The sequence below is a fragment of the Otolemur garnettii genome, unplaced genomic scaffold (assembly GCF_000181295.1).
Source record: "Otolemur garnettii isolate 467f Iridium unplaced genomic scaffold, OtoGar3 scaffold00260, whole genome shotgun sequence".
Lineage (NCBI taxonomy): Eukaryota > Metazoa > Chordata > Mammalia > Primates > Galagidae > Otolemur > Otolemur garnettii.
Window position 1 is genome coordinate 220,443 of NW_003852655.1, and position 13,566 is coordinate 234,008.

The window sequence follows — 13,566 nt, forward strand, 5'->3', positions numbered from 1 at the left end:
TCACGCTCACAGCAACCTCCAACTCCTGGGCTCAAGCGAGTCTCCTGCCTCAGCCTCCCAAGTAGCTGGGACTGCAGGAGCCCGCCACAACGCCTGGCCATTTTTTGGTTGCAGCTATTATTGTTGTTTGGCGGGCCGGGCTCGGAATTCAAACCCACCACCTTGGGTGTATGTGGCTGGCGCCTTAGCCGCTTGAGCCACAGGCGCCGAGCCTGTGTTCACATGTTTATCTCTGCCTGGTAGAACATAACCCATGAGAAGAAGAGACCTTATCCGTCTTGCTCATTGCTGTGCCCTTAATAAGTCTAGGGCTCTTCAGGACACCAGGCCGTGGAAACGGGGTGTAGGGGGAGCATTAGGGTACACAGAGATATGTAAGAAATACAGGGTTTGGAGAAAACCTGTATAAGAAACAGAACAAAGTTACATAGAACAGAACTCTTACTAGAATGTTTAAAATACATACAATTTGATATACATTTTAATGACTATACCCTTAACACAAATTTGGAACCTGGATTGGAAGAGGAGGGGATGAGAACAGGAGTTAATGGGTATGGTTTGCAGGACAGATATACACAGTAAAAAGGAGGCTGTGACCAACTTGATTCTATGTTTACGGTTAAAATAAAAGGAGGGGACCGAGAGAGGGTGTGATGGACATGGCGGCCTGTGACAGCGGGTGGCAGACCTGGAGTGGGGTGACTCTAGGTGCTGCGTCCTGTTCGCTCAGGCACTGGGCAGGCACTCTGGGTGACCGTCCCTAATGAGCCCAGCCATCGCGGTGAGGGTGCACATCCCCAGATAACTCCAGCCCAGCCACCAGTCACCCCGGCCATACATGTCTTCCCACGTCGTGGAGCAGAGAAAAAGCTGTGTCCTGTACGCAGGACCCGTGAGAATCTGAACAGCCGTTGGATGACACTCCTGAGGCTGGGGTGGTTTGTTACAGTAGGTAACTGATCAGGTTGAGAGAGAGAAGGGAAGGCTCGGGCTGGCAGATGGTCTGGGGAGGGACTGGAGGAGACAGAGGGCGGGCAGGGAGGGGGTTGATGTGGACCAGGCAGGAATGAGAACCAAGCGCGGCAACGCAGCAGCCAGGTGAACAGACACGTCTACCCACATCCCCGTCGTCACACAGCTCGAGTGCGAACCAGCAGCCGAGCGGGACGCCCCCGCCCCTTCCTCCGCAGCCTCAGCGCGTCGTCCTCCGGGGGCCCAGATCTCCGACCTCGACCTCCTCAGCCCACCCAGCCCTCCAGGCCAAGGTGATTCCCCGCAGCCTCACAGCGAAGCTTTGTGCCTCCCGGCTTGTCCACACCTTGGCCTCCCGCATCACTTCCCTTATCCCCGGCCCTCGGGTGTGCCTGGCTCCACACATCCCTTCGCTTTCCTCCATTTTGTCCGAGCCTCCTCCTCCTGCTCGCCCTGATTCCAAAAGTCGTCCTCAGACTCTAAGAGCAGGCTGTCCGCACACCCCGCCCTCTTTCCTTCCTGGAGCCCTGAGCATCCCAGCCCCGGACTAGCACTCCCAGCCCCGCATCCTCCGCGGGCCGACACACGCCCCCGCGCGCCGGCCGCGCGGCCCAGGTGGATGCGCGCGCGTCCGTGGAGCGGGATCCGGGAGCCGGCACACCCTGGCACGCCGCGCCGTCCCGCCCAGCGCCGCGGATTGGCTCCCAGCAGGCTGGCCCGGCCCGATTGGCGCGGCCGCGCGGTCTTCTGTCCGTTTCTCGGTGGGCAGCAAGACAGCGCGGATGCCGCTCGTCCCGCCGCGGTCCCGAGGAGCGCGGAGCCGCGAGCGCCCGGGCGGGGCGAGCGGGGACACAGCGAGTAGCCGCTCCCGCTGCCCACCCCGGGCCCGCGCCCAGGGCAGCGGACAAAGGGCCATGCGGGGCCGCGGGCGCTGAGCGCGGCGGGCGGGCCGGGGATGCGGCGCCGCTGAGCGCGGCCGGGGGCGGGGGCAGCCGCGATGCCGTGGTTCCCAGTGAAGAAGATACGCAAACAGATGAAGCTGCTGCTGCTGCTGCTGCTGCTCACCTGCGCCGCGTGGCTCACGTACGTGCACCTGAGCCTGGCGCGCCAGGGCCGCGCGCTGCGCCAGCGGCTGGGCTACGGGCGAGGTAGGGGAGGGCGCGCGCCTGGGGGTGGGGGGCAGCGAGGGCCAGACCCGCCAGAGCACCCCTCACGCCCCTCCCAGCTCGGCGATATTGGGGGAGGGGGCGCGGCAAGGCCCGGACGCCCGATGACGTCATCAGTGACGTGCACGCCCCTCTTGGGGAGCGTCCCTGACCCTTGAGGTCTGGAGGACCTGGCCTGGATCTGATAGTAATAGGGTTAACCGTGGGCTCTTGGGGAGATTTCCTCCCTTAGTCTCTGCTGGGGTTTCCTAGTGGCCCATTGTGGCCTCGCTTAAACACTTGCCCGCTGCCCACTTAGCGGGGCCTCAGTTTCCCCATCTGCTGGCAAGGAGCGGCGAGGGGGTCGCCCAGGGATCCAGCTTTGACCCAGCCCGGTTAGGGAAGTGATTGGGGGGCAATTAGAAGCCTCCTAGAGGGATGCCCTAGCAAACAGCCATCAGGCTCTCAGGTGCCTTTGTGCTGAGGGGGGCCTGTGCCCAACCTGGGGGCCCAGAGCTGCCTGGAGTAAACTCTCCCAGGGTCCTGGCACCACAGTCCAAAGGGGGTGGACGATTAACCCACAAAGCAGATCAAGTCCTGGTGAGCCAAGGGAGGACCTCTTGGGAACAGTGATCTTTGACACATAAGATGTGGGGAAAGGGCACTCCAGACAGAGGAGGGCACTGAAGAAAGCCTGGTGGGAGGGGGAGGGCAGAGTGCCTCTGACCTGACCGTGCAAAGGAAAGGAGTAAACAGCAAAGCAGGAGCAGAAGCCCACCTAGGGGGGGCAATATCCCCACAGGGCTGCCCCTGACCCTTGTCAAGGAAGCCAGGAGTCCAGAGGATGGGACGTGGGATGGGGGCATGTCTCTTGCAGACTAAGAAAGTCACAGGACTCAGGACCTCCACCTGAGGGCCCCACTCCTGCCTTCCACCTGCTGAATCCCTCTTTGTCCTCTGCACACTTGGCTCCACAGAGTGTTCACCAGACCCCAGCCAAGTATCTGGGGCTTGTCTTGACCCACAAGAGAGTCTCTGGGTTACCCCAAACCATGTGTCTCACAGCTGCCACACCCTTATGAGCTCCCCTGGACTTCTAAATCCCTAAAAGAAGACCCACCCCCAGTCCAGGTATCAGCAGACAGGGCAGGACCAGAACTGCCCAGTGACATGTGATAAAACCAGTCCCTCCTTGGGCACCTCTGTGGCTTTTTGAAACCCTAATCTGGCTTTCTGAGTAGCTAGAAGGGGTGGAGGTAGAGAAAAGCCCACTTCTGAGGAGCTCTCTGCTATCATTTGGAAAAAGCTTGGAGGCTAGACCAGTGAGCAGCCCTGGTTACTCCCAAATGGGCCATAGCTGTTCTGAGTCCTGGATAAGCAGCCTATAGCTTTTCTGGGACCTGGTAGAGCATGGTTGCTATCCAGCCATCTCAGCCCCCACAAGCCAAGGCTTGTGAGAACCTGAGCAGCTGGACATGTGTGAAGCTGTTCTGACTACTTTGTCTGTACTGTTCCACTGCCACCTGGGGACCAGCACTGGAGTGGTGTACAACAGCCCATGTAGAGGTCCCCACAGGTGGGTGGAGTGAGGGGCACTCAGCCTCTACAGGACAGTGGTGGCAGCCCAGGCAGGGGCCCCACCGCAGAAGGCTCCAAATGCCCCTGTGTATCTGGACTTTGTTGGGGTGTAGGAATTTGGTCAGGACCCTGTTAGGGGGTCCTTTCCCACTTGAGCAGAGGAGAGTGAAGGGGCTCCTGGAAGGGGAGCAGGCCCTGCAGGGACTTGGCAGGCAGAGACAGGGGCCCTCACCCCCTCAGCATGCCTCAGCCCTGCCTGCCCAGGCTTTTCACTCTGAGGTCTGGCATGGGGGACAGGTGTGGGTGTTGAGAGCCCGAGGTTGGCCCTGAAACAGAGACTGCTCATGGCCTGAGTGTCCTTGGATGAGTACCAGGAGGGACAGAATTGGGGTAAAATGAAGCCTCCCCATCTCATTCGTGGACCCCAGGGCATGGCAGGGATGTTTGATTCCACAGCACAGGGGGGTAGTCCAGGAGATGGGGGATGCTTGAGGGGCATCCCAAGAAGAGTTCCCCTAGGGAAAGTCTCCTTCCAGGGCCACCTTGGCCCCAGCTACTGTGGCAAATAGGACCATGTGCTATCTCCCCTCTGCCCAGGGTGGTGTCAGGGTTCTTTTGGTCCCCCACCCTGGCCTCACAGGCAGCAGATAGTATAGGTGCCATGGACCAGAGCAGTGCTGGGGTCTTCCTGGAGGCAGACAGAGCCTGTCAGCGAATGTGCACACCTGTACACACCAGCATGTGTGCACATCACTCCCTCACACCAGCTGGGGACTTGGGAAGAGGCTGGTGGAGGGCTCTGCCCTGGCTGCCCACAGAGGTGGGGTGTGGAAGGGTGGGTACCTGGTGGCATGGCGGTTTCTGCTGCTGACTGACTACAGCAGCAGGCACTGTGGCCTTGGAGAGAGCCTGGGCCCCCGACATGCCTCTTATGCTGCCCGTAGATGGTGAGAAGCTGACCGGCGTGACAGACGGCCGGGGCATCCAGGTTGCACCATCTACCCAGAGGGTGGAGGACTCTAGCGAGAGTCTTGAGGAGGAGCAGGCGGTGAGTGGGTGTAGGAAGAGCGCGTGTGCACAAGCACACGAGGCCCTGCAGCCACTGTTGGCTTTGGAGCCTGTCTGCATGTGGTGGAAGGGGCACATGCCTGTGGGCCCAGCACCAGGTGCCTACAGATGGGCTGGCCTGGAGTTTCAGGTCTGTGGGGCATGAGCATTCTGGCATGTGAGTGTGTGTAGTAGCTGAGCATCCACTTGGGCAGGTATAATGAGGGGGTGTCTGAGTGTGTACCATGTGCTGGGATGTATTGGGAGTGATATGGGGGTATTGAGAGGATTCTTTGTGAAGTTATATCCTCGTGTGTTTGTGGTTGACTCCTCCTTGGCCTGTGAGCCCTAACCCTGACACCATTTCTCTTCTGCAGTCCGAAGGCCAGGACCCAAACATGGTGTTACCTGGGAGGACTGGGAGGCTGACCCCACTGAACCTCACCCATCAGCCACCTCCATGGCGGGAGGAGGTGAGCTCTGCTGGTCCTGTGATGAGCTGGGAGGTGGGGTGGAGGCAGGGCAGGGACAGAGTTCGGAGGTGGGGGTAGGGAATGGGCCATTCAGCAGCTAAGGCCCCCTCACTCCCCAGTACAAGGGACAGGTGAACCTGCATGTGTTTGAGGACTGGTGTGGTGGTGCCGTGGGCCACTTGAGGAGGAACCTGCACTTCCCGCTCTTTCCTCATGTGAGTGCCAGGAAGGGTGGGGGGGCGCAGGGTGTTTGTGACCTGCAGCTGGTTGTGACCCTGCTGTCACTGTCCCCCAGACTCGCACCACTGTGAAGAAGTTGGCTGTATCCCCCAAGTGGAAGAACTATGGACTCCGGATTTTTGGTTTCATCCATCCAGCACGAGATGGTGCGGACGTGGGAGTGCTCTGGGTGAGGGTGTTCCTGAAGAGCCCCGCCCACTTGAGCCCTATCTTGTGGACTAGGTGATGTCCAGTTCTCAGTGGCTTCAGATGACAACTCTGAGTTCTGGCTGAGCCCCGATGAGAGTCCAATGGCTGCCCAGCTTGTGGCCTTTGTGGGCAAGGTAGCCCCCTACCCTCCATCCCCAGCCCTGTCAGTCTTCACCTGGCCTCCTGTAGCTCAGTTACCTGTCCCCTCTAGCTTCTTGGGAATGGGGACGAGGGGGGTCTGGTGCCCCCAAGGAGAAGGTGCCCACCCTTGCTATATCCCCCAGACTGGTGCTGAGTGGACAGCTCCTGGAGAATTCACCAAGTTCAGCTCTCAGGTGTCCAAGCCCAGGAGGTGAGTGACCTGGGTGTGACCTACAGCATATCTGAGCGTGCATGGGGAGAGGGAGACTGCATGATGGCACCTCACCCTGTGCACACTTGCCCATGGTGCACACGTGCCATCCCAAGCAAAACCCCTGTCCTGAAGGACAGTCCTGCAGGGTGAAGGCACACCCACCCCTTTCTTTGGGCTCCCCAGAGGTTTGTTTGGGGTTCCTGGTTATGGCGGGTGTACAGCTCCAACTTCTCTGTCCCCAGGCTCATGGCCTCCCGGAGGTACTACTTTGAGCTGCTACACAAGCAAGATGACCGAGGCTCAGACCATGTGGAAGTGGGCGTGAGTGTGGCTGCCCTCCTAGAAGCTTCCAGAGACTCCACCGGAGCCACCCTCCTGTGGGACACCGCAGCATGCCCCCCCCCCCAGCTTTCCCCCTAGCTGACAAAACAGATGCCCAGGGCTGTGGGCCTGAGGTCAGGGGGCTCTGCTTTCTGGAGGTTCGAACTTGACTGACCACTGAGCCCTGAGCAGAGTCTTAAGAGAAGAGAGATGTCTAGTGGGGAGATGTGGAAGGAGATAACTTGGGGGATTCCAGACCAGAACAGCAAAGGAACAGACCAGCATCTTCTGAGACCCCCAAGGGGCCTGAGGCCACACTGGGCAGCTGGGGCTCTGTCCTGAGAACAAGGTAGTCAGTGTTGCATTTCTGGAAGGACCAGCTGGCCACTGCAGAAAAAAACTGGGGGAAGAACTTTTATGTGTCACCTTTATAGTCCCTGAACCAGGGAGATGGCCCTCAGGGTGGTAGCTGGAGATGGGATGGGGGCGTGAACCCAGCCAAAGGGCCTGGTGTTTGCTGGGGTGGGGCATCTGGACAGTGACCAGGGCTGGGTAGGGCTTTCAGTCCAGTGCTGTGGAGTGCTCCATATGTCTGGTCTATGCCAAGTGCTCACCTTGGCAGAGGGCCTGGGCTGGACACACAAGCTTGAAGTGACCCTGAGGCCCCAGGTGAGTTGAGAGCAGAAGGGCCCAGGGCAGCCCCCAAAGCCCCAATTTAAGAGCAGTGGAAGAGGTACAAGGAGGCCTACAGGAGGGGTGCTGGATCTGGCCCTTGGAGGGTCAGCAGTGACCTCAGGAGAAAGCAGATAGGGTTTGAAGCCATGACCAGCAGGCCAGGAAGATCTTGGGAAGAATGGGAGGCCAGTGAATACCCCCAGGACCCTGAGCTTTCTGGACTGCCTTCTCCAGCTTCCACATCGCCTCTTTTCAGGATCAAGACCCTAGGCCCCCTCCACAGAACCTCCAAGCTCCCTGAATCCTTTGAGGCAGCGGTTCTCAACACAGGAACTGTATTAAAGGGCCATGGCATTAGGAAGGTTGAGAACCACTGTTTTAAGGGAATGGGTCCCCCACCCACAGCCAGAGAAGACTCCTTCCTCCCTCGACTCAGCTGTGGTCCTGTTCCCAACTCCTACCCTTTCTGCCCCCCAGTGGCGAGCTTTCCTGCCCGGCCTGAAGTTTGAGGTCATCAGCTCTGCTCACATCTCCCTATACACAGGTGCGGGCAAACATCTCTTTGGGAATGTGAGACTCTGGTGTAGCTTCTGGATGTGGGTGGGTAGGATTCAGAGGGGTTCCGAGCACTCCTGGGAACCCAGCATCTCTCTACCCCAGACGAGTCTGCCCTGAAGATGGACCACGTGGCTCATGTACCCCAGTCTCCAGCTAGCCACATGGGCAGGCATCTGCCGCAGGAGGAGCCCAGTGCAGACATGCTGCGGCCCGACCCCAGGGATACCTTCTTCCTCAGTGAGAGGGGGCCTTAGGGGTTGAGGGTGGGGGAGCTGTGCCCTGGCCACTCTGTGACCGCCCCTCCTGCAGCTCCTCGGATGGAGCCCTCCAGCCTGGAGAATGTGCTGGAGCCCTGCACCTACGCTCCCACCTATGTCGTCAAGGATTTCCCCATTGCCAGATACCAGGGACTGCAATTCGTAAGATGGGGGACTGGGACTCCCATCCATGCCTCCCCTGAGCCTTCTCCAGTCCCTGGGCACAACGGGACGGCCACCCACCACAGGCCTCTGCCCTGCCCCCAGGTGTACCTTTCCTTCGTTTACCCCAATGACCACACTCGCCTCACTCACATGGAAACAGACAACAAGTGCTTCTACCGGGAGTCTCCACTGTACTTGGAAAGGTAGGTGGATAGGTGGCCCATGAACAGGTGGGAGAGGGGGCAGTGGCAGGTGGGTCCTTGATACCACCTCCTGCCCAGGTTTGGGTTCTATAAATACATGAAGATGGATGAAGAGGAAGGAAAGGAAGATGAGGAGGAAGAGGTGCAGCGCCGAGCTTTCCTCTTCCTCAACACTGATGGTGAGCACCCCTAGATGATCAATGCCCCCAGATGGTCAGCACCCCCAGGCCTTACCTAGTTGGGCATGGCTGTGTCAACCTGTGCTCTCTGCAGACTTTCTGGATGAGGGGGAGCTGCCCGACAGTCTGGAGCCCACCGAGCTGTCCTCACCACAGAGCAGCCACGGGTCCACCACCCCTATGGCCCCCACTGAGGGCAGAGCCATGCTAGCACAGCCAGCACCTCCCAGCCCCCAGGATGAACGGAATCTTCGACACTCCCGGGCCCTGAGCTGGGCTGCCCGGGCTGCCCACACCTTGCCCCTCTTCTTGGGAAGAGCTCCACCTCCCCGCCCTGCAGCCCAGCAGCTGCCCCCAAAGGTGTATGTGACCAGGGTGCGGCCAGGGCAGCGGGCATCCCCCCAGGCCCCAGCCCCACGTAGCCAGCCCTGGTCACCTTTCCCTGGTGCCTTCCTGCACCGCAGGCTTCTGCCCGGGGTACAGCTGCGGATGCCCCCACGCCCACCCCGGCCCATTGGCCACAGGACCAGTGGACCCCAGGCCACACGGCCACAGCTCCCAACCCGGGTGCAGGCCTCCCAGGAGGGCCGGGAGGGTCAGGTGCACACACCGGCACCCATGGCACACACAGTGGACTTGAACTCCTCATCTGAAGCTCAGTCTGTGACCTCCTTCCTAAGCTTGTCCCAGGTGTCCAGGCCACAGTTGCCCGGGGAGGGGGAGGGGGAGTATGAGGAGGAAGGGGAGGACAACGGGGCCCCAGGCCAGGAAGCTGCATCTGAGGAAAGTGAGGAGGCTGCTGGCCGGCCCCTCGGCCGCTGGCGGGAGGATGCCATCAACTGGCAGCGCACGTTCAGCGTGGGCGCCATGGACTTTGAGCTGCTGCGCTCTGACTGGAACGACCTGCGCTGCAACGTGTCTGGGAACCTGCAGCTGCCCGAGGCGGAGGCTGTGGATGTGGTGGCTCAGTACATGGAGCGGCTCAATGCTCGCCATGGAGGGTATGGGGATTGCACCTGGGGAGATGAGACCCTGCCCTCCACAGAACCCTCAGACCTCCCCAGGGTTCAACAGCATACTGGACTGCTGTAGCCCTCTGGAAGCGCCAGGCCTCCTCCACTCCTAGTCTCCTTACTGCCCAGGGTCTTGTCCACCCTTGGGGACCTCCCTAGAGCCCTTCCCAGGACTGGTTCCCCATCCCTCACCTGCAGACCCTGCTCTGCCACCCTGGACCTGGGCCCAAAAATGGAGCCAAGCCACAGCAGCCAGTGTCAGTCCCATTCGGGGGCCAGACAGAGAAAGCCCAGGACACCTTGGTTATCACAGAGGGGTCTGGGCCTGATTCCATGGAGGTGCAGAGCTCTTGCCCCCTGGGCCCTTCTGGTCCTCCCCAGGCCCTGGAATGCAGTCTTATCTGTCTCATGCAGATGGAGCCCATAAGGGGTGAATTTAGTGTCCCAGGAAGCCCTGTAGCATCTTCTAAGAAGAGGTGGTGTCTATTGGGCACTGCCTTGAAAAATGGTAGCGTCTGTAGGGAGACTGATGACTTGTGACACCACCACCCCCACTGAGCCTCCATTGAGCTCTCCATGTACTGCCCACCACCCCTTGGCGGGCAGAGGACTGAGCTGGAGCCATGCCCAGGATTAAATTTCCCCGTGCATGATGGGAGGTTTTGAGCAGGGCAGGAGTTTGGCCTGTCTGGGTTGCAGACAGGTATGCTGTTTGCTCCCTTAGGGGAGCGGCCCCAGGGCCGGGGGGTGCTGGCTTCTGGATGGCTTGAGGGTACACCTGCCCTTGGCTTTAAACTTTCTGAGAGTGAGTGGCTCATTGTGTCAAGGACGTGACAGGGCCTGTCCAGACAGGGTGATCATGGTTGTGGCCTCACCTTTGCCCACATGGGTACAAGGGTGTATGTGGCCCCAAGGAGCCAAGAGCAGAGAGTACGTGGCACGAGCATGGTGGGGATGGGTGGAAGTTTGGACTCCTCAGCAGCCACTCTACCCAGGTGAGGGGCACTGGCTACCCAGGGAGTATAAGACAGACCTTAGCCTAGGGCAGGGCCCTATTTTATCAAGATCAGGAGAGGCCTCTGCTTGGGGGCAGAGAGGAGGGAAAGTGAGGTGCTGGTCTGGGCAGGAAAAAGAGAAAGGGGCAGGACTGGCCAGCCTCTGCTCAGGATTGGGATGGCCCTCCCTACTGGTGCCTGGAGAGAAAGGGAGGCTACTCACACACCAGCAGGGGACACTGCAGGGCAGGGAAAGGAAAGGAGCTTCACTGGGGAAAGGGGATCTGCAATCATAGTGTGAAGGCAAGAGGTAAGGCCACAGTGAGGAGCTGCTTAGGTCCTGGGATGCCCCACTAAGGACCTGGAGGAGCCTTGTCCTGTGAGTGGTGAACTTCTGAAGTTTCCACGCAGGGGAATGACGCTACAGGCCAGCATGTCCTAACCATCACTTCCGATGTGAGTGGTGGCCAGAGGCCCGGCCTGGGCTGGGGGATGCCTCCCAGGTCTCATTAGGGCTGGCCACACTGCTCTAAGTAGTATCCCGTGTGGTCTGCCCTACTTCCTGTGCTCCCTGGGAAAGAGAGGCGCAAAGTCGAATGGCGGTGTGGGGACCCAGGCATGGAGGCGTCCTGACCACCTCCAGTCTGCCGAGTTTCAGGGGCTGGTGGGGGCGCCTTGCAAGGAGAACCAGGGTGGAGGAGGGTACAGGCACCAAGTCCAGAGCCCTTGGCCGGTCCTGACTACCCCATCCCGCAGGCGCTTTGCGCTTCTGCGCATCGTAAACGTGGAGAAGCGCCGAGACTCCGCACGCGGGAGTCGCTTCCTGCTGGAGCTGGAGCTGCAGGAGCGCGGGGGCGGTCGCCTGCGCCTGTCCGAGTACGTCTTCTTGCGACTGCCCGGGGCCCGCGTTGGGGACGCGGACGCAGAAAGTCTGGAGCCGGTGCTTGCCGCCTCTGCGCGCCCTGACGGCCGCCCGGAGCTCTGCCGGCCGCTGCGCCTGGCATGGCGCCAGGACGTGATGGTGCACTTCATTGTGCCAGGTGGGTGGGACGCCCACGGGGCGGGGGGCGCTCCCGGAGACCTCTTGGAGTAATGGAGACCTAATGCGAAGCGAGAGCATGGGGTGGCTGGAATGAGTTTCTCTTGGCCTGCAAGGGCGGTTTGGGGCCGGCTTAGCATTTGCTGCTTCTTCCAGTGAAGAACCAGGCGCGCTGGGTAGCACAGTTCCTGGCAGACATGGCTGCGCTGCACATGCGCACTGGGGATTCGCACTTCAGCGTGGTCCTGGTGGATTTCGAGAGCCAGGACATGGATGTGGAGCGGGCCCTGCGAGCAGCACAGCTGCCTCGGTAATGCCACACCACCTGTGAACATGCAACATCTTTCCTCCCCTGGGAGGTGGGTTTTTCTGACCCCACCCCAACGATCAGTGCCTGTGACTCCCTCCCAGGTACCAGTATCTGAGGCGAACTGGGAACTTCGAGCGCTCTGCTGGGCTGCAAGCTGGAGTAGACGCAGTGGAGGTTGGTGGGCCAGGTGGGGGTGTCCGGAGCAAGGGGATGCATAGCAGAGAGGTGGGACTGAGTCCTCCCTCCTGGCAGGACGCCAGCAGCATCGTTTTCCTCTGCGACCTGCACATCCACTTCCCACCCAACATCTTGGATGGCATCCGCAAGCACTGTGTGGAAGGCAGGCTGGCCTTTGCACCTGTGGTCATGCGCCTGGGCTGTGGGAGCTCACCGGTGGACCCGCACGGTAATGCCCTGAGGGCCCCCCTAGGACTGCTGGGGGTCCTTCCAGCCACAAGAGTAGAGTCCAGGACCCCCCACCAATGCCTCTGTAGTGCCCAGAACGCCTGCCTCCCACCAGCCCCATTAGGCCTGAGGTGCCCCTGGGTGGTGGCCGAGCCCTGAGGGAGATGCTGAAAGCCCCAGAAGTCACAGGCCCTGCACCTGGCCCCCTCTGCAGGCCTTTTGGGGAGAAAGCCTTGCAGGACCTGGCATCTGAAGGCCACCTCATCCCATCCCCACCCCAGGTTATTGGGAGGTGAACGGCTTCGGCCTCTTCGGGATTTATAAGTCAGACTTTGACCGGGTCGGAGGCATGAACACTGAGGAGTTCCGAGACCAGTGGGGGGGCGAGGACTGGGAGCTGCTGGACAGGTGACCGCTACCCCTAATGGACATGGAGGAGACTCCACTGTCCTCTGAATGGGAAGAATGGAATTACAGGGCCCTCATGTGCTGAGGGGCCTCTGCTCCCTCATCTCCCCAGAATCCTGTGGGCTCAGAGAAGCCCTCCCCACCCTGCTCCCCAAACCCCTTCCTACCCTGTCTGCAGATATGCAGACAGCCTTGGCCCACTTGTGCCCCATCCTACAGGCCCTGTGTCCCCACCCTGACTCCCCAATCCCTGGACAAGGGTCCTAATGTGCTTTGTCCTGCCCCAGGGTCCTGCAGGCAGGGCTGGAGGTAGAGCGGCTCCGACTGCGGAACTTCTATCACCACTACCACTCCCGGAGAGGCATGTGGGGCACACGCAGTAGGGGGGGTCCCCGTGCAGCTGGGTCCTGAAGACGGGCAGCCTCTCCTGACCAGCTAGTTCCTGTGGCGGCTGCTATGGGGCTCACCGGGGGGCACAGCCACCGCCTGTGCCTGCCCATCTCTGGCATTTAGGGGCCCTGTTCCACACCCCTCCCCAGAGAGGCAGCTTTCACAGCAGGTGGGGCCCTGGCATTGGTCACCACACTCTGCAATGATTTCTGTGAAATTTTGCTGTAGCGATGACATTGTTTTCAGGATTTCCGAGAGTTCTGTCTGTTCCATTTTTTATTCAGAATGAAATGAAATATTTTTTTTAGTTCTGACTTGTCTTCTTGCCTGGTTCTCTGGAACCCTGGATGCAGCCTAGCTACTCTGGACATCCTCCTCAGCACTCAAGACCACTCACCCCTTCCTGCCCCTGGGCTTCTTCACTGGGCCCTGGGGGTGGGGTTTCTTCCTCTCATCCTGTGCCAGTAGAGTCTTTGGTCCCTGATAACACAGTGCAGAACCTGCCCACACTGCAGCAGAGAGCAGATGTCACTTCCCAGTTCCCTTTGCTCTGAAAACACCTGGCTGTGTTAGTCCCACCTCATCAGCAGGATCCCTTGGGGTCCTGTGTGGGGCTAGGGGTAATCAATTAGGACTTACCAGACGG

The 13,566-nt window shown here is 60.1% G+C and overlaps 1 protein-coding gene across 1 annotated transcript; it reads left to right on the forward strand.

The window, feature by feature from the left end:
• The first annotated feature begins 1,969 nt into the window (after positions 1-1,969).
• On the forward strand, positions 1,970-12,941 carry B4GALNT4 (beta-1,4-N-acetyl-galactosaminyltransferase 4). Its single transcript, XM_003802783.1, has 20 exons — positions 1,970-2,123; positions 4,643-4,746; positions 5,123-5,218; positions 5,338-5,433; positions 5,514-5,604; positions 5,681-5,781; positions 5,932-5,999; positions 6,245-6,323; positions 7,476-7,542; positions 7,659-7,793; positions 7,866-7,975; positions 8,081-8,181; positions 8,260-8,360; positions 8,455-9,361; positions 11,125-11,408; positions 11,564-11,717; positions 11,819-11,891; positions 11,970-12,123; positions 12,404-12,530; positions 12,818-12,941. The coding sequence occupies exons 1-20, from the start codon at positions 1,973-1,975 to the stop codon at positions 12,939-12,941; spliced, it is 3,123 nt and encodes a 1,040-aa protein (XP_003802831.1). The 5' UTR covers positions 1,970-1,972.
• The last annotated feature ends 625 nt before the right edge of the window (positions 12,942-13,566 follow it).

Excerpts from the sequence above, each read along its gene's own strand:
- B4GALNT4 (XM_003802783.1), top strand. The coding sequence starts at position 1,973 with ATGCCGTGGTTCCCAGTGAAGAAGATACGCAAACAGATGAAGCTGCTG. Across the intron at positions 6,324-7,475 it reads CAGACCATGTGGAAGTGGGC|TGGCGAGCTTTCCTGCCCGG; the intron begins GTGAGTGTGGCT and ends TCTGCCCCCCAG. Across the intron at positions 7,976-8,080 it reads GATACCAGGGACTGCAATTC|GTGTACCTTTCCTTCGTTTA; the intron begins GTAAGATGGGGG and ends CCCTGCCCCCAG.